Source organism: Leuresthes tenuis, unplaced genomic scaffold (genome assembly GCF_036924035.1).
Source record: "Leuresthes tenuis unplaced genomic scaffold, fLeuTen1.0.hap1 SCAF_1, whole genome shotgun sequence".
Taxonomy (NCBI): Eukaryota; Metazoa; Chordata; class Actinopteri; order Atheriniformes; family Atherinopsidae; genus Leuresthes; species Leuresthes tenuis.
Window position 1 is genome coordinate 15,604,543 of NW_027325355.1, and position 24,231 is coordinate 15,628,773.

The 24,231-nt window shown below is 42.4% G+C and overlaps 2 protein-coding genes across 2 annotated transcripts; both read left to right on the forward strand.

Moving 5' to 3' along the window:
* The first annotated feature begins 409 nt into the window (after positions 1-409).
* Positions 410-5,322, forward strand: LOC140293087 (nuclear receptor subfamily 4 group A member 2-like). Its single transcript, XM_072379511.1, has 8 exons — positions 410-476; positions 580-697; positions 912-1,771; positions 2,689-2,818; positions 2,920-3,077; positions 3,216-3,415; positions 3,672-3,850; positions 4,644-5,322. Exons 3-8 carry the CDS (start codon positions 917-919, stop codon positions 4,907-4,909), a joined length of 1,788 nt encoding a protein of 595 aa, XP_072235612.1. The 5' UTR covers positions 410-476; positions 580-697; positions 912-916; the 3' UTR covers positions 4,910-5,322.
* An 11,416-nt stretch (positions 5,323-16,738) lies between these two features.
* Positions 16,739-22,118, forward strand: LOC140299696 (tubulin alpha-1C chain-like). The gene is made up of 4 exons (XM_072379755.1): positions 16,739-16,855; positions 19,096-19,318; positions 20,573-20,721; positions 20,919-22,118. The coding sequence occupies exons 1-4, from the start codon at positions 16,853-16,855 to the stop codon at positions 21,891-21,893; spliced, it is 1,350 nt and encodes a 449-aa protein (XP_072235856.1). The 5' UTR covers positions 16,739-16,852; the 3' UTR covers positions 21,894-22,118.
* The last annotated feature ends 2,113 nt before the right edge of the window (positions 22,119-24,231 follow it).

The window sequence follows — 24,231 nt, forward strand, 5'->3', positions numbered from 1 at the left end:
GAAAGATACGCAAATACACAATGACAACACAATATATGTATCAGGTTGTTTTTGGAAGGGGGGGGGGGGTAAACGTCTGCGCCCACCGTCCCACTGTTTCATCATCCGTCCGTGCCTAAAATGTGACGCTGACTGCAAAGAATGTGTGACACAGTTTCCAAATGGCACGAACCGCTTTCTACGTCCACACCGGTCAACGCCTCCCCTCCACCACACAAGCACATTGAAACACAGTCACAGCCCACCAGCCTATGTGGCTTACGCGTAATGGTGTTTGGCACAAGAGTGCGCACCGCGTAAACAAAGGCACATTGTCGGTGCCACTGGCACCCAGTCTACAAGCCGAGAGTGGGTGAAGTGAGCAGTCATTTCCGCTGCTCTCTGCAGACAGAAGGAGGACTTTTTCCTGGTCGCAGCCACAGCTTTAACCGAGATGGGATTCATTTTCACCTTCCTGCACTGGATGGACGTTTAAGGTACTGCGAATTCTTCCGCTCTCTACTCATTTTCTGAAGAAATCAGTGGATTCGTGTCAGTGCAAAGCTTGTGACATGCTCTGTTGTTCTTGCTCCACGCCAGGCACATTCTGGTGGCGAGTAATTGTGGAAAATAAGACCCGTCCAGATGTGTTCCGCTTTCATGCAATTTCTCTGCGTATAAGGAGTCGTTTCAACAAGTGGAAATTTCAACCGAGCTGGTGCGCACCCCCTTTCCATTGCACTCTTTTTTTCTTTTTTTAAAAAAGAAAGAAATTATCCATTAAATGACAAATAGGCATTTATAAAGTTTGAATCAAACCAGTGTCGGCAGACAAATAGACTTTTTTTTCACTTGTGCATGATTTTAGTTTGAAACATCTCCTTTTGCTTGCATTGCTTTAGAATAACCGGATTATGTCTCTTTGTTTGCAGCGGTGATGCCGTGCGTCCAGACCCAGTGTGGCTCCTCTCCGCAAGGAGCCAGCCCAGCCTCTCAGAGCGCCGGCGGAGAGCGCAGCTGCGACTTCCTCACCCCGGAGTTTGTCAAGTTCAGCATGGATCTTACGAACAGCGAGATGTCAGCTGCAACGTCCGGCCCTTGTTTCGGACCTTTGGTGGACGGTTTTAACTCCGGGTACGACGTGAAGCCGCCGTGTCTCTTCCAGATGCCAGTTCAAGGGGAGCTACCGTGCGTCAAAGTGGAGGATGCGCACGGGTGTCCACGCTATCCACCAAATCAGCATCACTCGCACCAGTCGGACGAGCTGCTCTCCCCCCCGAGCTCCGTTTACTATTACCGCTCTCCCTCACCGCACGCATCCATCACGTCGAACTTCCAGACTCCAGCGGGACACATTTGGGAGGACTCCAGCTCCCTGTACAGTTTTCGCCAGGACTATTTGGCGGCGGCGCACAGGAAAAACGCACTGTCCAGATTTTCATTATTTTCCCTCAAACATGCGCAACACGGAAGCCAGAGCCTGTCCGCCTGCCAAATGAAATTTGACGGATCCCTCCACGTGTCGATGAACCTGGAGGCGGGAGGCGCGCACCAGCCGCTGGACAGCTCCACACTTTTGGGCTCCTCCGGCCTGCAGGGAAAGCAGGCCGGTGTGGGGTTTCCCCACCCTCTCCACCTCGCCCACAGCCACCACTTTATGGAATACCAGACTTCTTCCGGCGCCTGCAGAGGACCGCTGAGCTCGGAGGGGCTTTGCGCGGTGTGCGGGGATAACGCAGCCTGCCAGCACTATGGGGTGCGCACCTGCGAGGGCTGCAAAGGGTTCTTCAAGGTTTGTTTCGAGAAAGTTTAACTGCATCATTTGCAGGCAGTGGACAGACAAAGAACAAGATTACGTGAAAGTGTTGATTCACGCGAACATTTCTTTCAAAAGAATGAAAAAATAATCTACAAGATTCATAAACTATTTCCATAATCATACATAATACTGCTCTAATTTCAAATAATTGGCCACAGGGTTAAAAAAAAAAAAATCCCACTGGGGCTCCGACAGGCCTTCTAAATTGGACATTATACTCCAGAATCACGTTTCGATCTGTTGATCTCTTGACAGGTGCGTTTTACGGGCAAATGTCCTGTATAAAAATGACCACCACCGTGCCATGAATAAAAACGTTCCCCTTCATTTCTCAGAGGGGGACTCCCGGGGGCGAGTCTCCAATTTATGAATGACCACGACCCTGTATTTACCCAGACTGCCCTGTCCCTCTGCTGAATGGCCTCTGCTGTCTCAGATGGCCCGAAGTGAACAAAAGTGCTGCTTCTAATTTGTTAAAGGGCAATTGAAGCCCTTTGTTAACTCACTCTTGATAAAAAACAAATACAAAAATAACCCTTAAAGATTAGCTCTTTAAGAAATTTACAAAAGTGTAATGCTGCATTTTATCGCCCTTGTTTTAGGGACTCTTGTGTTTGGGCCTAATTGTTTATTTCAGATAAATCAGACAAATGGAACATGGAATTAACTGATGAAAAAATAAAGTGATATAGAAAAAACTCACTGACACCAAGTCCTCTTCATTGCAATTTGTGAAGATATGAATAGAAGGGGAATCACAAATCATGTCTCTCAACATAAACTTGTGGCAGGTAGACATGATATTAAATTCAATATCTTTTCAAGCTTATATATATATATATTTTAACAGTCTGCTGAATAGTATCTATTTCTTCTTTCTCTCCATGCAGCGCACAGTGCAAAAAAATGCCAAGTATGTGTGTTTGGCTGCCAAAAGCTGCCCCGTAGACAAACGCAGGAGGAACCGATGCCAGTATTGTCGCTTTCAGAAGTGTCTGGCAGTGGGAATGGTCAAAGAAGGTAAACTTCAAAACCAAGTCACTTGAATAGTTGTGTAATCTTTGTGCAGCCTCTGAGTTAAAAGCTCAGATATGTCTCCCTCTTTTCATTGTGCCCTATAGTGGTGAGAACAGACGGTTTGAAAGGTAGAAGGGGTCGACTGCCTTCCAAGCCGAGAGCTCTTTCAGACTTGTCTTTACCCAGTAGCACCCTCCTGAGCGCCCTCATCAGGGCGCATGTGGAATCAAACCCTCCACCTTCTCGCCTTGACTACTCTAAAGTAAGCAAAGCCAATACTGTCACCTAACAAAGGGGCTGAATTTAGTCATACCCCAAAAACTGATCCGGAATAAAGCTGTATTTTATGGTATTCCTATTAACTCCCAACCTGAACCCACTTTTGAACTTTCACTTGTAGTTCAAGGAGAATCCAGGAACTCCTCTGCGAGACGATGCTCAGCACGTCCGTCAGTTTTATGACCTTCTGACCAGATCGATGGAAGTCATTCGTGGTTGGGCACAAAGGATCCCGGGCTTTTCTTCCCTACCAAAACATGACCAAGACCTTCTTTTTTTCTCAGCTTTCCTGGAGCTTTTTGTGTTACGACTATCATACAGGTGAAGAACTCACCCTCTACCATGCATTAGACTGACGGACAAAAACCCAAGTCAGCAGTCAAGCCACATAAAGTAGATAAATGTCATTGTGCCTAGAATGTCAAGCTATCCTTTAGTTTTGAAACACAAATGCATATCTGAGCAGATTTCTCTGCAACACCCTTACGCATTAAAGGTAACCAGACTGGTGACATTCATTCCTACCTTTTCAACTATTTTTCTTTTACTTTTAGCACAAACTCTCATAATGTTTCAGATCCAACCCGGAAGAAGGAAAGCTGATCTTCTGCGATGGATCGGTGTGGCATCGACTGCAGTGCCTGCGGGGCTTTGGGGAGTGGATTGACAGTATTGTTGAATTCTCCGGCAACCTGCAGCGGATGAACCTGGACGTGTCCACCTTCTCTTGCATATGCACCCTCGCCCTAGTCACTGGTGAGCAAAAACTTGGTTTAGTCATGTTTTATGTTTTATTTGCTAATTTAAGTCAACAGAAGTGCTCCAGTCTGAGCTCTTTGCTGAGTCTTAGAATTGTAATTGTTCGGTTTAAATTGTGTTTTGTGTGCAACATTCAGTCGCAAGAAAAATAAGAGTAACCCCAAAAAACTTAAAATCTAACCTAAACGTGAGCCGAGTAATTCACAGCCAAAGGCCAATAGTTGGTAAGTTAGACTTACCTAATTAGAAAATAGATAAGTAAGTGCAAAGAATGTTCAATAAAGGGCTATAATTGAGAGGTAAATTATATTGAATCGTTCATAAACAATCTGGTATAGATAGTTGATATGACTAGTTTAAGGTATATGAGGACTTGGAGAACATGAGGAGTGGAATTGATAGCTAGGCTAATTTATCTTCATAAGACTGCCCATGGGATAAAATGTTTAAATAATAAGATAAAAACAGACACTTATTGTACAATTATCATATAAAGTACATTAATAGTTGACTAATAGGATAACGGGTTGTCAACAAGCAATTTGTTGATATATAGTTGAAAAAAAATTTGCTAAAATTTAAACCGTTGGCATAGTTTTGTTTGTATTTCAGTTTAAAAGCCTTTGAATGCGTCACGCCACCAGAACTCTGGTCAACAGCAAACTAATCTCACACATTCAGATAATATTACCATAAACCAATAAGTTAATCTTTTAGCTCTAGTTCAAAGAAGGTTAAATACCTCCGTGTGTCGTCGTTAACTTCTAACACTACTATTTTGAAATGGTAGAGCGGCACGGGCTGAAGGAGCCGAAGCGCGTGCAGGAGCTTCAGAACAACGTGGTCAAGTGCTTGAGGGACGACGGCACAGCGTGCTCGGACGGAGGAGACTCGAGCCGCTGGTCCGATCACCTTTCCAGGCTTCTGGAGAAGCTCCCCGAACTTCGCACTCTGTGCATCCAGGGCCTGCAGAGGATTTTCTACCTGAAGCTGGAGGATCTGGTCCCGCCGCCCGCAATAATAGATAAGTTATTCCTGGACACGTTGCCATTTTAGACACTTTTTTTCTTTTCAAACTTCTTTTTGTCAAGTCCCATCAGTGATTTCTGAGAGTCTGGACTCCGTACGCCGCTTAAAAACGGCCATAGAACTAACACTGAACCATTTAAAACAAGTGGAATAGACCACTTTTAATGTGTTTCCAAAATATTTCCGAGCAGAAACCTGACAGGTGTTCTCCTCCGGAAATAAGAAAAGGCGCGTTGTCACTGTAAAATAGAATCATCTGAGCTGACCTTCAGGTCAAAACCACGGACTGGAAGTGAATACGTGTTTTTAGCAGGTGTCCTACACACCTGCCTCATATTAAAGTCTGTATTAAATCATTTTGATACAAAACAAGTGCATTTTTCATGTTCAGATTGGTTTTAATAAATATGAGTAAAAAAAAAAAAAAGTGGTCAATAATAGTAGCTAGATTCTCTCAGCCTTGTTCTGAAAGTAAACTGTCATTGTCCATGGTTTAATAAATGAAAAAGTAAAAAATGAAGTCACTGCTCATGGACTTGTATCTTGTAATTATTATTTTTTTAAAATTATTGTTATTATTTAAAAACCTTTTTGGAGCATTTTCAGACAAAAAAAAGAGCACATTTCAAGCTGAGGAACTTTTTCTGCCTTCAAATGAAATACTTGTGTCTTTGATTATATCAACAGTCCTCCTCCCATCTGTAGAGTTTGTGCTATTTTCCTGATGAAAGCCAGCTATGTGTTTGTAAGTCATTTACGATCATTCAGAAACGCGTGTGCATGCGCGTTCAAGCAGAGACGCTCAAAATAAACATTTACATTTACATTTTTTTGTCCATATGGATCACTTTTGTTTGAAGTGTGGCGGCAAATTCCAGTCAAAGTGTGTCAATCTGGCCGTTTCTTTACGTCATTGCAGGCTAAATTAAACACGATTGAGATGGAATACTAATAAGTAACGGCATGGGTTTTTTTTTCCCCTCTTTTTGATCTATATAAATAAAGGAAGGGAAAAAGGAAAAAGCAAATAACAGTATGTGTGTAAGCATAAGCACGGAAAGATCAAAAGGTCACAGTGATCTACAAGGTGAATTGATCAACAAATTTCATATGAGTGGGGAAGAAAATTTGTGTTTTTTTTCCCTTTCTTTTATTTCGTTCTTTCTTTTCATTTCTTTCTTTCTTTCTTTTCCATGGCCGTTGGCGGCCTGACATTTCAGGAGCCCCGTGGTCAGATGTGGCATTAAAAGAATCAGCTGCTGCTGCTGCTTTTAGCAAACATATAGGCCCCCGAATTTTGGCCAGTTTGTCAAAGTAAACAGATTATAAGACTTCCAAATTCATTCAGCAGTGTGTTTCTTTTATGGAGTCATGCGCTTGAGGTTTTATTAAGTAATTCTACTGATAATGAAGATGTGTTATGATTTTTAAAGTCATAAAAAAGGAGGGTTTTTAAAAAATTTTATAATTTTGTCACGTTTGCAGTGTACAGATATCAGAAGCTAATCATTCAGTTCACGCAAAAAGCTTCAGAGTCAGCTGGAATCCAATATGGCATCTAAATAAACTGATGTGCAAAATTCTTTGGACTCTCTAACCTCCGAGATTCTCTCTTAAGCTTTGGTGGAAAGTTTAAAAAAAAAATCAGCCTGAAACCTGTATGTCGAATCTATTTAACTGAAATTTAACTGGCTTTCTCTTCCGTTTATAAAAGGTATTCTAAGAAAAAAGTGGAATGATGCTCCGGAGGAGGTTGTGATAGGTCCTAATGATCAATATTCTGGTCAGTGCTGCGGTGTGGCAGGCTGAGATAGAAATGAATCAATAATGGTATCTGAGAAACGTCCAATTTATTCTGATGATGATGGTGATTGACAGGTTCATTCGCCACACACAATATCGGATAGTTAACAGCAGAACGCTGCTTGTTCCTCGAGTCATTTTTATAAACGTGGCTTTTGAAAGAGTCCTTTAAGCACACTGAGGACTGATTGCAACAAACAAATGTTCGCCTGCCTTTGCACAAAGTTATTTTACATCCACACAAACATGCAGGTACGTGAAAAAGAAAGTACACCCTCTTTTACTTCTAAGGCTTTACATGTTTGAATGTAATAGAGGGGGAAAAAAATCAGGTGTTGAATTAGGTAAACATGGGAGCAGATGGCACTGGGGACGAAGAGGGGAACATGACCCCCTAGATTCATAGTGACCCCTATCTATCCCACCCATCCCGTCTGTACTTAAGGCGGCAAACATCACCGATAAAACCGATGATTAATGTCCCGTTACTTTGACTAATTCAACTAATGATGCGTTCCAGTTGTACACGGATGACAAAAGTTCCTAGATCCAAGTCAGATTTTTAATCTGAACCCCATGTGAAGTCGGATCCAGCTCGGAAAGTTGGATTAATCTTACCAGCCCTACATAGAATTCATGCTATCTGCTACTCACGTAAACAGTAGTTACATATGTTTTTGTATGTTTATAAGGCTGGGATGCGCTGGGAGTACTCAACTTTGGGGACACATTGTTCCGAGCTCCAAATTCCGAGCTTCATTGTAAATGAACTCACCAAAGGGACGACTGTTCCTCCCCAGGGTCCTAAAGAGGAACTGCATGTGTCAATGACGGAGCGGGGGTAAGTGAAAACTATTGGCCCGTAGGGTATTACAAAAGTAACTACTTGAGAACCAGTTAATGCCCAAATTACTCAAAAATAACTTACTTAGTTGAAATCATTTGCATGTGGCATATTGCGCTGTGTGATTATTTAAGAAAAGCTAAGCCAAAATGTGGAAATAGTGTGCAACGAACTAAGTCCATCCTTCCCGCTTCCATTGGAATTAAGAGGTCAGGTGCTGCTCATCAATGCATGGATGAATTGATCATCAGCCGGTGTGAGCACCACTATAAAAGTGGAAGTTTAATCAGTTTGCTGGACTGAAGCATTCAGGTGTGTGCTAACACGATGCCAAGGAGGAAAGACATCAGAAATTATCTTAGACTAAATTATTGCTGCCCATCGATCTGTGAAGGGGTATTAGGCCATTTCCAAACTATTTGGAGTCCATCATTCTACAGAGAGAATTTTAAAGTTCACGACAGCACAGTGATAGGAAGGATTGCAGGAGAAAGCCTCTTCTCTCGAAAAAGAACATGGCAGCACAGCGTAGGTGTGTAAAGCTCTATCTGAACAAACCAGTGCGGTCCTGAAACACTTCGTTTTTGACAGACAAGACCAAAGTGGATATGTTTGGTCATAATGCACAGCAGCACATTTGGAGAAAACCAAACACAGCATATCAGGACAAGCACCTCAAACCAGCTGTCAAGCATGGTGGTGGAGGGCTGATGGTTTGGGCTCGTTCTGCAGCCACAGGACCCGGGCAATGAATGAAATTATTATAATCATTTAAATACTCTTGAAACAGCTAAATGTGTTCTCATGTGATAACAGGATCATTTGCCTCATTTTCTTGACAAATAGCCCTTTTGTTTTCTTTGAGACAAGATCAGTTCTCCAGTTTTCTCACGAAAAAGTTTTTTTTGTTTTTTTTTCCCTGGATAATGGGATACTTCTGGGGCTTTGAATGAATGGATGTCTGGTTCTTTTGCTCACACCTGATTTCAGATCACAAGACGAACCTGTAACAGAACAGTTACATTAAGTATAAAATTTTAATTGGTGGTCATTAAAATGGCCAGTTAAAAAAAATCTAAAGGCTTCAAATAGCTTGTGATCAACATTGGCTGAACTTGCTTCCAGGAATCAGCGATTGGCTCAAAAAAATACGACATGTAGCACCGTGAAGATTGATTAAATATAGATGAATAAAGCTGCTGTGCTTGAAATGATTCACAATGTTAGCTAACAGTAACTAACTAACACCTGGGAGGCTTTCAAGCATGGTCACTCCATTCATCTGTATTCCATACTCATTTACAGTGCACAAAAATGTGGAAAGCTAAGAGATTCTTGCAGTTATTCAGATAAATCATCCTGATTTGTACTGGCATACTGGTGCCCAATCTGATACAAATTATTCCAAACGGCCCAAAACCAAAGTATTTTGCCATGTGGTTTCTGATAATGTTCATCCATCCTCAACTTCATGGTCAGGTAAGTGATGCATTTTTTACCATCTGCCATTCTTTTGATCTTTTTACCCTTCAGATTTCGGGGAACCCTGAAGCTAAACCTTTGCAGTTTCAGCCAATTTTACCATCTTTTCCAAAATATTCCCAAATAACCCTTCACAGGGGAGGCTTAATGCTGAATTTTTTCTTCAGAGCGCTTTTCAGCGTGTAAATTTCACCACAAGGACCAAAATGTTTTTGATGAACCTCGTGTCCCTTTCTTAACCTTTTTACCTTCAAGGTAGGATTCACCAGTAGTGTGATTTTGGTTTTGTTGCATCAGTTTGTCGAAGTCCCTGCTTTTTGTCAGCATGACAAATCCAGAGCTTTGTGTGGGAGAACTAAATTAATTCAAAATGTTATATTCACTATTCTCATACGTTCAAAGTCCACTGTACTTTTTAGCAATGTGGCACATAGAAGACATTTACAATAATGTGTGATGTGTAATGACACAGTTTAGTATCTTTAATTTGGATCTGTTTTGGTAGACCGACAACTACAGGTCTAATTAGCGATCCTTTACGATCCTTTATGTTTATATGGAGATAACACAGACTCAGAGGTCAGGCAGAACACCAGAAGTCGGTTGTTTTGGGGGATCCTGAAGCCCTCAGGCTGGCTATGACCACCTAGCAGCATCAAGTATTTGATCTCAAGTGCCTGACTGGTAGGGTTTTTCTTCATACTTTGATCTCTGCATCCAGCCAGCTTCAATACAGCTTAACTCTTATCGCTGTCAGGCCAGAGACGTGCAGCATCAAGGCCATCGCTGACAAGTTTATAGGCGGGTTGCTCTCCCCTGGTTACTTTCAACATGTAATCCATTGCAGATTATTACAGATTACTGATCAGGTGCTTCAGTTATTATGAAATAATGGTTTCCTTTAGGAATCTCTGCATTTGTGGACGATGATTAGATGAGGACACAGTTTTACTGGGAAACTGAGCAAGAAAAACATTCAGAAGCTCAGTGTGTATCATTTACATCTTGATGTCCATGTGCATGAAAAAGTTTGGGCACCCCTGGTCAAAAGTACCCTGACAAGCTAATTGGGTTGAAGATGAGATTCATTTTTAAGAGGCATGAAGGCAACACTGTGCCGTCTTGTTTAGTAAGTCAAAATGTAGTATTTTTACAAATGATCACCTCCGATTTCTTTTGCAAGTGAAAGGAATACTGGCTTTGAAACTTCCCAAAAATGTGGAAAATGCTGTACTCCCAAACATTTGCTTGGAACATTTGTACTTGTTTTACTTGTGCTTTTTTTTAGAAAGTAGGCAATCTTTCACTTGCTCAGTGCTTTTGTTTAGGATTAATGCGGATAAGAGCAGCAATTTTTCCCAGGGGTCCCTGAAACGGGTAAATCATCTGAAGCTGTACTTGACATTATACGGTTCACCACAAAGACTTGAGTTTTTTAGCGCTGAATTCACTATTTAATCGGTAAATGCTGAATTTTCAAGATGTGTTTGGTATGTCTACTAACTTACTCATAGAAAATTGGAGATTTATACATTTCCTGTTCATCCTCAAGCTCTTATTGAAGACATTTTACTGTGTAAGCCTTTGTAATCCTACAGTTTACATACATCTGCATCATGATTAAAGCTCTATAAAGCCACGTAATATATAAGCAGATAATTCCCTGTCAGGTCACATCAACACAGATCACACAAAACAAACGCTTTGTTTCGGAAAAGCAATCAGTGGATTCCACTCAGCGTCCACTTAGCAACTCGTTCTCTAAACCTACGTGTGACTAGAAGAGCAGACAATAACTGGAAGGGATTAGAGCTCCGCATTATCTTTGCAGGTGAATTCCTCAGGGAGTCTTCTCAACTGCAACTGAGATTAGCATTCTGCACTATGAAGACAAACAGTTCAGGGACAAAAGGACAGAAATCACACAGAAGATCCCGAGTGATACGTCAAGCACTGAAAATTCTCCTCTTCAGATGCTTAACCATTACCCAGAACTATTTTATTAATGAGAAATTAAGGGATTTAGAGTAGCACGGGAGCAGAATTTCTACCGGAAGTACACATTTATTCTGAAGTAGCTTCAGGATTATTGTTACTGATGAGACAGATGGGAATTAAATGTGTTTAGTAGCTGTTTGGTTATCAATGTATTCGATGGTAATTTCAGCTCAATGCAGTGGTGGTTTGGATTCATCAAGTATGGATGTTGTTGGGTTGTTGGGATTCATCCCCTGGAGACAGTGAATCTGATACAAACAGTCAGTGGCACAGCTGCACGGTTGTTTGTGTTTGAACAGAGCTTTGATTGAGTCACACCTGGAGAAACAACTGGAGACACCTGCAACTGTTGTGACATGCGTTATTGAGAGCATCAGAGCTGACGGCATCGGACCCCAAAGGTAAGATCATTTTGTATAAATCATCAACCAGTTTCCTGTTTCACCAATAATCTTCTACACGAACAAGATAACGAATTTTAAGCTGCACCAGTGGTACAAAATGGTAGACTTCAGGTCTTCCAAGCTGATGCCAAGAATTAGGGTACATAAGTTAATATCGATTGCTTGTGTATCATTATTTTTGGGTTGTATATGTAGCTCAGAGCTACATGTAAACAGGTGTTTGTGTTTGTCTGACTGAGCCGATGAAATGCAGACAGTCTTCACAAAAGGTTCATATCTCTTGATTATTTGGTCCAAAACCTAACCTGTGAGAAATTACTCTGCAGCAGGGTGTCTCGTTTCTGAACCATTTCTGGTTTCAACTCTCCAAATTTCACGATGTGAATGCTGTCACTCCGGCTCTGTTGCTTGAATGCAAGTTAGCACCTTTCCATGTTAAAATGGATGTAATAATAAATGATACCTTAAATTCTGATTACGTCAGTTTGTTGATGTAAAATTTCAACGATATCCTTGGAAAAACAACTCTTAAATTTGTGAAATGGGTGGTTTATAGACTGCTGCATGTCTGAGGTACACACAGATACAGCAAATACACAGATATTACAACCTTTTCTCCCTGTACTACATTTCCCACAATGCAACATGTGAATTTCACTTTTAGGTCAGTCTTTAAAGTTAGAAGAATGGCTTAGGACCCCTAAACAAATACCAGTTTAAACCAGAATGAAAATGAACAGCCTGTCGTGGGTAAAATCACCAACCTCCAATTGAAATCTGTTCAAGTATATCTATTAAATCTATTTGTGTGCTTTTAAGAAAAAAAATTAAAAAGTGAGAATATTTCTACTTGATTGCAGAGGATTTATCCAGTATAGACTACATTTTTTACAGATAATTGACAGTTTTTAAAAACAGAAACGAACACAGAAGCACTCCGTTTCTATTAGACAAATTAAAAAAAAAGAATAACTGAAATGTTTCAGTGCCTTCTCAACAACCATTTTTATCTGACAGATGCTGCTAAGTGACTTGATTAAATGACTCAAATGAAGATTTGGCGTTCTCGTCACGTTCTGACTCAAGAAAAGCTGCGGAACTGTCAGAAGAGGGGAGGGAAAGACATAGCTGACAGCCTGCAGCACTGAGAGAGATGTCAAAGGAAAGTAATCTGCGGACCTCCAACAACACATTAAAGAGACCTCCACTATCCGTCCATCGCAAACCATCTCTCCTTTTTTTAAAAAAAAAAAGGATGCTCTGGGAGGGTGTTTGAAGAGGAATGCGCCGCTCAGGGGGACAGAGTTAGAGGCTAAGGAGGACTCAGAGGTTTCTTTGAGGATTATGAGAATGTCTACAGTCAGAGACGAAGGCCTGTTGATGCCTAAAATGGGATCAGCTCTGCATTCCTGTAAAGAGTGATGGACGGGTAACATTCACAACCACTCCTCTCACCTATGGAGTCAAAGGACTCACTTTTAGAAAAACCATTGTACTCTGATGTAGTTTGAAACACAGAAGCATAAATGCAGAAACTCTTCGTCTGTGTTGGGCTCGGCTCCTCTTATTGATTAGATTAAGAGACTTTATTATCATGTAGATGCATGTAAATACACAAAATGACTCCTCTGCATTTAACCCATCCAGGTTGGCACCTGTTGAATGCACATGGTCACACACTCATGGAGACAGACGCCATATACCCTGGAGCGGTGGGCAGCCATTCAGTGGGTGCCCGAGGAGCATGGTTGTACAGTGCCTTGCCTAAAGGCACCTCGGCCGTGGCAAGGAGGTGGATCGCCACCCCTCCAGCTGTCAGTTCACCAATCTTTTTGAGCGGTGAGAGTGGGAATCTAATTGCCAACCTTCCGGTTATTTGACGACCCACTAACCACTGAGCCACGGCCGCCAATTTCTATATTGAACATAATCAGATGAGTAAGCACTGCTTTATATTTTCCGTAAAGGTTAGAGTCACGTGTCAGTCTCCTAAAGAAATTTCTTTGTAAATAAGCATCCGAGCTCTCGGATGATGACAGGCAGAAAGTGCAGTAGAAATCGGCAAGTATTGACCGATGGGCCAAATATGGACCTGAGCAAAACCCCAACATCAGAAAAAGTTTGAATGGTATTTAAGAGAACCTTTTATTTCCTCACAGACATTTTAAACCCAACGTTTGTGTCGTCTCGTCAAGTTTATTTTTTAATTTGTTAATCTACATCAATTTCTGCATTTCAGGCCTGAAACACATTCTCCAAAAAAAATATGGAGAATCTAGGGCTGCTAGTGAGGTGAGAGGGGAAAAAATAATGTCAAAAAAGTGGTTTCAATAGAAGACTGATTGTGATTCTTAAAGGACCAAAGATGGGCAGAAGACCTCCAGTTTGACAACAAATGTGTGAGAACATAACTGAGCTCTTTGAAAACAATGTTCCTTTATCAAAGGTTGAAAGGTATTTCTCCCTCTACAGTGTAGAATATCATTAAACTGAGCAGTCTGGAAGAAGTCTTTGCATTAATTTGAAGACTAACCCTTGATTTCTGATGCCTCAAACGGCGCTGCATCTGGAGCCATTCATCAACACCCGATATATTCACAATGGGAGGTGAACATTGTGGCAAACCTAAGAAACCCTATGTCAATCCTATGCCCAGAGGCTAGGTCGACGTCTCTAAACTCAGAGGCATCTGGGATGGACCGTAGAAACGTGAATTGTGGTCATCCATCCACTATTCAAGATCTTTCTTTTCTAAAGAAGTGGACACTGTGAACTCGAGACCAAAGACGAATTCAGACTAATCTGCAACAAGTCCAAGAGCCAGGCTCTGATTGGATGGTGTTGTATTCTGTGGCCTTAGAATTACTCATTCTCACGTCTGTGATGGCAGCGTTGATGCCGAAAAGTTCACCGAGATTTCAACAACACGATTCGATCGAATTTTGGAAACATGACAACCCTGTACTGTTGCGAGTTTGACAAAATACCACCTAAAGATCTGTGTCGGAGCATCTTTCAAGTGTTGCGTGAAGGAATTCCGACATTTCAAGGTGGGAAAAGTTTACCATCCCACCTTCTTTAGGCTGTGTTGCAGCAGGCCTGAAATGCAGGAATGGACGGATGTTCACAAATCAAATTAAGTTGATTAGAGGGGAAAAAAAGAACATGAAACATTGTAGATTCACACTGTGGAGAAAGAAATGAAAGCCCAAATAAATGGAGGAATTTGTGTGTTTCAAACCATCCAAACTTTTTCCGAATAGGGTTTCAGAACTTTTCTATAACAATGTTAAACACAGCAAACCGGACCCCTTAATTTCAGGGCTTAGATGGTTCTTTGTGTACATATCAGTACAGCTAGTTTTACAGAAAATAATGTGAAACCGGTTGAACAAAGCTGGAAATTACACCCAGAGGGGCTGGAAAGAGAGGGATGAAAGATCTAAAATGATGAGGGCTCCATCTAGTGTTTTTAAACTGCAATGCCATTTCACATTGGCCAAAACACAGGACATGAGCTGCATTTACTAAAACAGGCAGGCACAGAGAAGAAGTGTGAAAGATCCTTTTGCTCATAGGCCACAATTTCCTTTCAGGATACTAAATGTCCCAGTGAATCACTCTACTTTTTCTTCTTGTCTTTTTAAAAAAAATCTTTTAAATCATGTTACCCTGTGATTAATCCTACACGATGGAGCCTATTTTCCTCACCTTCCTGCTTTTCTTCGAAGCCTTTTTAAAAAAACAACAACTGCTTTCTGTTGCATTTGATGGCAAAGTTCGCAATCCGTGCACAGAGCCACTGTTTTATTGTTGTCTATGGCAACAAAATGAGTTTTCTCTTTTGTTGGACTTGAAGTAGGGGAAACCACCTACGGCTGTCACACTTTTTGCTTCAGCATCTGTAACTCAACAAATTTTTTAAAACTATAATTCTCAAAATTTTATCTAAAATACCCACATTTGTTTATGACAAATTACATCTATTTAAGACCCTGCACAAATATCACAGACCTTGTGTTCTAATGTCAAATACATGGTGTTCCTTTGTTACAACCTCCCCTCTGCTGGGGAGAGTTGCAACACTTGAAGAAATGAAGAAAAAACCATAGAATATGCCTGAAAAATACATGTATTAGAATAAAAGTACAATCAAGAACAATGTATGACTCTGACTTACCATAACTCAAACACACTATGGTTTTCCAGTCTACAAAACAAACTTTGGTAACATTGAGTGTTTAAATATGCTCCTGTAACCTACATTGGGAACATCACTGGATCCCTGGTCTCCCAACTTCTGCAGTGATTTGTAGGATCTGCTCAGTGTAACATGGCAGATGTCACTGATTTAAGGACTTGGCCTTCTTTAAAACCTCATCAGATGCTTTTCTTTAAAAACATCACCAGGCACATCGCTCTCTGGTCCTCGGGACCCACTGCCCTGCATGTTTTTGATGTTTCCCCCCCTCCATCACACCTGATTCAAATGATCAGCTCGTCATCAAGATCTGCAGTGACCTGATAAGGAGCCATTCATTTGAATCAGGTGTGGTACAGGGGGGAAACTCCGAGGACCGGAGTTGAAAAACACTGCTTTAAAGACATACGTAACAAATCCACTTCAGGCCATTGTTCAGCGGTTTGAAATAAGCAGGGAAAATGCGTCACATTCTGCCTAACCAGCTACAGTTTAAATTATTGTATTTGCAATTGTACACGTACTAAACAGAGTTTGGTGTTGGACAAAAATATTACTTTCTCACTACGTGAGATGGAGCAGAAAGTGGTCAAACACCGAAATGATCATTCATAACCGCTATCTCATCGCTGATTGGTGGAATTGGAGGCGTGACGACACTCCCCGTGTCTCCCTTATTTTAACTCGTTTTATTCTTCTTTTTTTTTTTCTTTCCAACGTGGCTTGTCGATCTCTGATCAAGAGAAGTCTGTTTAAAACTTCTCAGTAGTTAGTTAAGAGACGATCGGGACGGGAAGTTTCAGCAATCCCACCGCAGTTTCTTCACAAGTTGCAAAACACAGTTTATATTTCAATAAGAGATGTCGTTAAAGATTGTTAAAGGTGTGTTTTATAACATATCTAAACACGAACCCCTACTGAACATAGGAGTGATTGTTGATGCCGTTTATTTCTATTCGGAAAGATCATGCCGTCTCCATGCTGGGGGGGAGGGGTCATTTCCCTTTGAATGCAGGAAATCTGGTTTCCCCAGAGAGGAAAGAGACCACATTTGAACGCAGCTGCCGCTGTCTCCGCCTCCTGCCTCCGCCTCCCTCCCCGGTTGTAGCTATAAGAATGCGTGCGTCACACTGTGTCCGGACTTCACTCACAGAGATCTCATTATAGGTGCACTGTGAGTACTATCAGCTTTGAACTTTCTTTTCCCCACTCCACGAAGGACAATCTAAAGCATCAGAATGGTGAGTATTCGCGTGCGTTTTGGTGTTTGCGGACAGTTTCCGCTGTCGTTCCTCAACTGCTACTAAAGTTCAGCTCAATTTGGGTGTTTTAACACGCTGAAAGTCTGAAATGTGCCCCAGCTTCCTGCTTTCGCGCTTGGTTCCCAGTTTTTGCTGCGCGCCTTGGCTGCTGCCTGCAGTTGGGGCCTCGGGCCGCATCTGACTGCCACGGAGAGCTTTGGGCTTGTTTGAACGGTGGAAACACGCTTCCAGGAAAGGTTAACTGTTTCCATATGACAACTGCTGAACCCTCCATCTTCTCAGGAATGCTGATGTGGCTTCCAGGAGCGGCTCGTGTGCTTTTTACGCAGCAGCTCGCCAGGACGCTACTTTTAACAGCTTTTGAGTTTTTTTTTTTTTTAAATTTTTTGGTCAACTTTTTTCAGAAAGAAACGCAGAAATTCAGGGCCTTCCTCTCCTGACTTTGCACGCAGTGTCGTAATATTTGAAGGGTCGCTCACATGGTTCAGAAAGACCGGGAGGGGGAGTGCAGGGATTTTTTTTTTCTTTTTCTTTTGTGGCTTTAACCACAAGGAAAAAAACTAGTTTTCCAGCTTAAACTGCACTGTTGGATCGACTTATATTTAGCCTCTTGTGGTAGTAAGATGAGGTTTTACTGCGCCAGTCCTTCCGTCACTTTAGGCTCCTTGTGTGGCAGCAAACTTTGGAGGGAAAAAAAAAATAAAGTAAAAAAAAATCACCGCAGATTTTCCATCTCAGTCATCTCCTAGTTGTTTACTGTGACTTTTTCACACAATGCTCCACAGTGTCTGCTCTCCAGCGCGGCGACCCCAGACGTCAAAGCTGCCCTCGTTTAAGTCAGATACAGGAAGCAGATGATCACTGGTGCCCCTCCCCCCCTCTTCTCCTGTTTGCCTGGAAGCATAAATCTCACAGACTGAGTCAGTGTGGCATGTTGCAACATCCAAACTGGCGGCACACCCACGTTCCTCACATGCAGCCCAGTGGCTGTGACAACCTTCCCGCCTCAGAACACGGCTCATGTTAAACTTTGTGTTCTGCAGAGAAACGCTGTTGGAGGTTCTTATTTTCTGAGCTCTCTCTCTCTCTCGAACATGCTGCGGCTTAAGCCGCATTCCTGGAGTCCAAACTGGTTAGTGGGGTAAAAGTAAAGCTCTGGGTTGAGTGAGTGACGCCTCACTCAAAATAGCTGGCCTGTGATCACCATATTAGGCAGCCCCCCCTGTCTCTGAGACACCGCTTCTGTCCTTATCGCGAGCCTTTAACCAAGTTTGTGGGTTTTTTTCAGAGTCAGAATGAAAAGAAACATGTCTGACTCAAAGTGAGGCTGACATGTCACAGGAATTTCGCAACCTCAATATTCAGTTGGCTCGTGTCCCTTTTGAAATGAGGTCAGAGGCCGCGGTTGGCACCAGATGGCAGTCTGTTTTCCCTCCAAGTCGCCTCCTAAACATTGGGTTTATAAATATCACACGGTTTTGTTTCGTGTAACAGGTATGGAGAGTATTTTGACAGGGAACACGTGACGTATCGGTTCTCGTGTTTCTGTCCCAATGGACGAACTGTTGTGGGCACCAAACGGAGGAGCAGAAATGATTAGGTTATTCTGTCTTATTGACAGCGGTTCGTGTTTTGAAAAATGTCCTCTGCTTCCTGGTCTCTTATCTCCTTTTGCACAAACGCCACTAGGGACACTGAACCCATTTTAAAAAAACCCTCCAGCCAAACTTTCCCTTCAAATGATGAGAACAAACTTGTTTCTGTCCTCATCATGCATGCACATCCCCACCCCCCACCTCACATCTTTACAACCAGTTAGAAATACTTGAGCAGGGTGTGGGCGCACTTTGGCCCCTGCAGGAGCTCTGATGGGTCTGCGATTCTAAACTGCTGGCTTGTTTTTAGATGGCGACGCCTGATTTGATGTGTCACATCCTTTTTGCAAGGATGGCTGAAGAAGTTGTTTGGCGGCGCAGGCTGACATTTGAAGAGAAAGAAACCTGTTTGTGGCGCAGATGTTGAATCCACTTAGTGTCTGAGTGCTCGGCTGTAATTTTTTGGCGAGTTTTGACTAGTTTGGTCTGAATATTGTGCACCGATCTGTGCAGTGGACATGTTTTGTCGTTTTCCAGATGGTAATTGGTGACTTAAGTCTCTTAAAACGCCTATAAGTTGTCGTGGATTCGGTGTATATAATATCTTTTCTTTTTCTTCCACAGCGTGAGTGTATTTCTATCCATGTTGGTCAGGCTGGTGTCCAGATGGGCAACACATGCTGGGAGCTGTACTGCCTGGAGCACGGCATTCAGCCTGACGGCCACATGCCCACGAGCAAGCCCTCTGGAGGCTATGACGACTCCTTCACCACCTTTTTTAGTGAAACCGGCAATGGGAAGTACGTCCCCAGAGCCATCTTTGTGGACCTGGAGCCCACTGTCATTGGTGAGGAATTTCTTCAGTTTTTTTTTTTTTTTTTTTTTTGCGGCAAGACATCGTGTCACAGTTTAGTCTACAACATTTCCACCAGTGATGTGGCGCGCTTAGGAGCAAAAGGCCTAAGTCAACAGCAGGTGAAGGCGGGAGGGGAGCTGTTGTTTTAGCTATGGAATTCCTGAGTTAAACCAGCTTTTTCTGGTAAACGGACTCCATGCTTAAAGGGACAATAAGTTGTTTTTATGTGAAAACAAAAGCTGGATTTCTTCTAAAAGTCTGTGGCACCTTTCACGAAATTCCCAAGGAACTACTTTTTAAATTTTTTTTTTTTATATAAATGTTCTCATCGCAGCCCAAACTGGACAAAAATGATGGAAAATCAATTGTCCCATCTATCCTAAAACTTTGTAGAGTTTTAGAAAATGTAGTTGTTAAACAACTGCCCAAGAAAGCATCTTTTATTTAAGAAAATAAATTCTATGATACGCTGCCTTCGAAGCGCTAAACAGTAGAATAGCAAACTATTGAGCATAGTGGAGCGTTTATCAGTTTAAGAGGCAGAAATTTCCCACTGGTGGTCATGGAAACCAAACGCGGAGCTGAAAGTGAGTGAATGTAGGGCAGGTGGAGACAAAGTTGATTCCAAATTAAATCCGATGCTCTCTGGTGGGCAAAGAAATTGGCTGTCGGTTTGAGCTGTATTTAAATTTCACAGGATTCAACAGAGAAAGTCGCCCTGAAGTCTATAAAACTATAAAGCTGTAAAAGTTAAGTCAGCTGACGTTAACAAGTACTGCCAAAACAATTTGTGCCGTAACATTGAATGCATCTTGAATTCAAGCTTTATCAGTTAATTGGGTTTATATTCTCTCCCAAGTTTATCGGTCGTTCGACCAATTGTGGTTTAAATGAACCAATCGGATGCAGTCGCCTCTCAAGAGCTCAGTTCGAGTGATTGAGTTCTTTTCAAGCAACCTCTGGTGGCTGTAGGCAATTTCTGTGTATTCTACTACCAAGACATTGCATGACACAAATGTACCAGAACCATAAGTTTCTGCTGTGATAAAGTTTTACAGAGTTGAGCAGTAATGTTCTCCTCAGATTGACCTATCAGCTTCATGTATACTCCCTCACAATTCTAACCGGCTTTGTTCGCATTACCTTCTAGAGGACTTTCAAAATTTTGATCCCTACTTTTGAAAACGAGGAAATGGGTTCCCTTGAACTGTATTAACTTGCTGTGAACTCATCTTGGTCCTTCAGATGAGGTCCGAACCGGAACCTACCGCCAGCTTTTCCACCCTGAGCAGCTCATCTCTGGAAAAGAGGATGCTGCCAACAACTACGCCAGAGGCCACTACACCGTCGGAAAGGAGCACATCGACTCTGTTCTCGACAGGATCCGTAAACTGGTAAGATGAGCTACGACAAGAGTCTGCGTACAGAGGACTCAAAGAAAATCATCTAACAAGTTGTTGCTCTAGAGTGTGGAGTAATATCTCCTGTAATTATTGTTTTAAACTCTTACTACCAATCAGAACTTAGGTTAAAGTTGTTTTTTTTGTTCTGGCAGCAGTCTTGAATTGTAAATTATACATTTCTTGTCCAGTCTGACCAGTGCACAGGGCTTCAAGGTTTCCTGGTCTTCCACTCCTTTGGAGGTGGAACCGGATCTGGTTTCACCTCTCTGCTTATGGAGCGCCTTTCAGTAGACTTCGGCAAGAAGTCCAAGTTGGAGTTTGCCATCTACCCAGCTCCTCAGGTGTCCACAGCTGTGGTGGAGCCCTACAACTCCATCCTGACCACCCACACCACCTTGGAGCACTCCGACTGCGCCTTCATGGTGGACAATGAGGCCATCTACGACATCTGCCGCAGGAACTTGGACATCGAGCGTCCGTCTTACACCAACCTGAATCGCCTAATCAGTCAGATCGTCTCCTCCATCACTGCCTCCTTGCGATTTGATGGAGCATTGAATGTAGATCTGACAGAGTTCCAGACCAATTTGGTGCCTTACCCCCGTATCCACTTCCCTCTTGCCACCTATGCCCCAGTTATCTCGGCAGAGAAGGCGTATCATGAGCAGCTTACAGTAGCAGAAATAACCAACTCGTGCTTTGAGCCAGCCAATCAGATGGTGAAATGTGACCCTCGTCATGGTAAGTACATGGCCTGCTGCCTCCTGTATCGTGGTGACGTGGTCCCCAAAGACGTCAACGTGGCCATCGGCAACATCAAAACAAAGCGCAGCATCCAATTTGTGGACTGGTGTCCCACTGGCTTCAAGGTGGGCATCAACTACCAGCCTCCTACAGTGGTTCCTGGAGGAGACCTGGCCAAGGTGCAGAGGGCGGTGTGCATGCTGAGCAACACCACTGCCATCGCCGAGGCCTGGGCTCGCCTTGACCACAAGTTCGACCTGATGTACGCAAAGAGGGCGTTTGTCCACTGGTACGTTGGCGAAGGAATGGAGGAGGGAGAGTTCTCAGAGGCCAGAGAAGACATGGCCGCTCTGGAAAAGGATTACGAGGAGGTTGGCCTGGACTCCTTCGAGGAGGATGAAGAAGGAGAGGAATATTAAAAACTGGATATGGAGAAACTACTTTGACGTCATGATGCAAGTCTCCTCCAGAGGCCTTCTGAGTGTTGTACAGTTTAATGAGTGGTATGTAGACTACTAATAAACACCTCGGTGTGGCAGTTTCTCTGAGCTCTATCCCATGGTGTTTGGTTTTTATTGAAAAATGACTCTAAAAGTGAGAGCTTGTGTCAGTCTTCTTTTCTAATAAAGCTGTTTACACCTACAGCACTCGTCTGAATCATTACTGAAACGCTTTCTTTAGTCACTGGTTACAGATTTGAGAAGGAAAAATTTAATTCATAACTGTCCAATGATCCTCTCTGTAATTAATTATTTTTCAAAGTTAACGCTGTAATCCAGCAGTCAATTTAAAATGATGGAAAATGCTAATTTATTTGACTGGACAGGACAGCATTTTTGAAAATCTAAATTAGTGTGGAAGCTCTAAGGTCGCATAACACTGGAGTTTAATTGCAACTGCAAAAAAAATGATTGCCTCTAGGTAGACTATCTCATATCGCAGGCTTTTATTATGGTCATCTGTGGTCATGTGAATCTCATAAACAAGCCCAGAGAACAGCATGAGCATGGATATGAAGCCAAGTTACAGCTCCTTTTTGGACAAAGAAATGCTCTCCTGCTTTCCAAGAACCAACAAAAAGAAATGTAATAAGCAAGAGCCAAACAATTATAATGAAGCAATAATTATTTTCCAGAAATTAGGAAAATTCCAGTTGACTTGTGGGTTGTCCACCACAAGATGGCAGTGTGGTTTTGTGATGAGGAGAACCGAAACCCTAGGCAATCTTTGAAAGAATGAATAATCGCACTTATTTGTTTTATAGAACATTATTCCAGCCATACAAATGAGTGCAATTACCACACACCTAATTATTACTGCAAAAGCACTGCTGGTGCATCTGTCACAGCCACCAAGGCCTCAATTTACCACTATGATAGAAACCTAATGTTTGAGGAACTGTGAATGAGTCTATACCATTTCTATTCGATTTGATTTTATAAAAACAAAGTAAAACTTGCAGTTGGAGATGACGAAGCAAGGTTTCTTCTCTGCTACAGTAGATGGCTCTTTTCTGCTTGATAGATTTGCTGCAGAACCCCTGGAGACAAACTTGTTTCCAGGTCTTAAGTTTCTGTTTCTGAAGTTTCTGCTGCCATGTTTCCTCCCTTCCCTCAGTGGATGAGGCCTTCATATTGGCTCTGTAATTGCTTTGATGTAATTATGGCTCAGTTCGCGCAGAGTCTCGGCAGTGTGGACAGGGGATTTAAAAAGGTCATGGAGGACAGAGACAAAGATAAATGTTCTTTTCTGTACTGTGGTGCTGCCACTGTTCAGTAAGTTTTACTGTTACTTTCTGTTCTCTCAACATGATGTTGAAGCTTAAATCTTATCTGCCGGGCTTTAACCCTTCCACCCAAACACACCCTCTCAGTATGACAAAAGGAAATTAAAAGAAGCTTATATTAATAGAAAAAGCACTTAAACTGTAGATTTGTCATGCAACAGATGGATAAAGTAAGAATGAGTGGAGGATATTTAGCATAAAGGCTCCACAATTCAGCTGTTTGAACTATCAAAGAAGCAACAAAGACATTATTGAGAACATCTGGTGTTAGTAATTTTTGAGAAAGAGACAACTGAAAGAGTTTCTGAGCATAAGAATAAAATAAGAGAATCAAATTTGGATTAACCTATGGCAAAATATTTTTCAACATGCACAACAGCAATCCAGACAAGCCTGTGGTTGGTAGTGAGGTAATGTTTTGGCTCTGGCAGTTTTCCTGTGGCTGCAATCTGGATTTGTCACGTGAGTTGATTAGGTCCTTTTTCCAGTGTTAGCAGTCACGAGATGTGTTTATGCTTCTCCGTAACGTCGAAGTCGTAGACGAGACGCCGTCATTGAGCATTCAAAGTTCTGCGTGGAGGGAACGCGTTGCTCTGCAATTCACCATGCCGCTAGGGGGGTGTGGCTGTGTGTTTTGTGTGGTTTCAGGGGTTATAGCCGAATCCTTGCTTTTTCATCCGGTCACAGTTAACAACAGTAAACAATGGCAACCGAGGTGGAGCAGCTGTATTTGCAGTTGGAGCTTATCAATACTGAAGAACAAATGCTAATATTGTAAATGTTAAAGCGCAGGCAACAGAGAAGACGTGTGCGGAGGAGGTCTGTACGACCGGGCGAGGCTGGGAACGGGTGAATTTACAACACTGGTTCACCCATTGAGGGACCTGGATGAACAAATGCACTTGAAAAAAAAAGCAACTGCCGGAAATTACGTTCTGAGCGGACCAATCACAGCCCTTACGGTCGGCGTC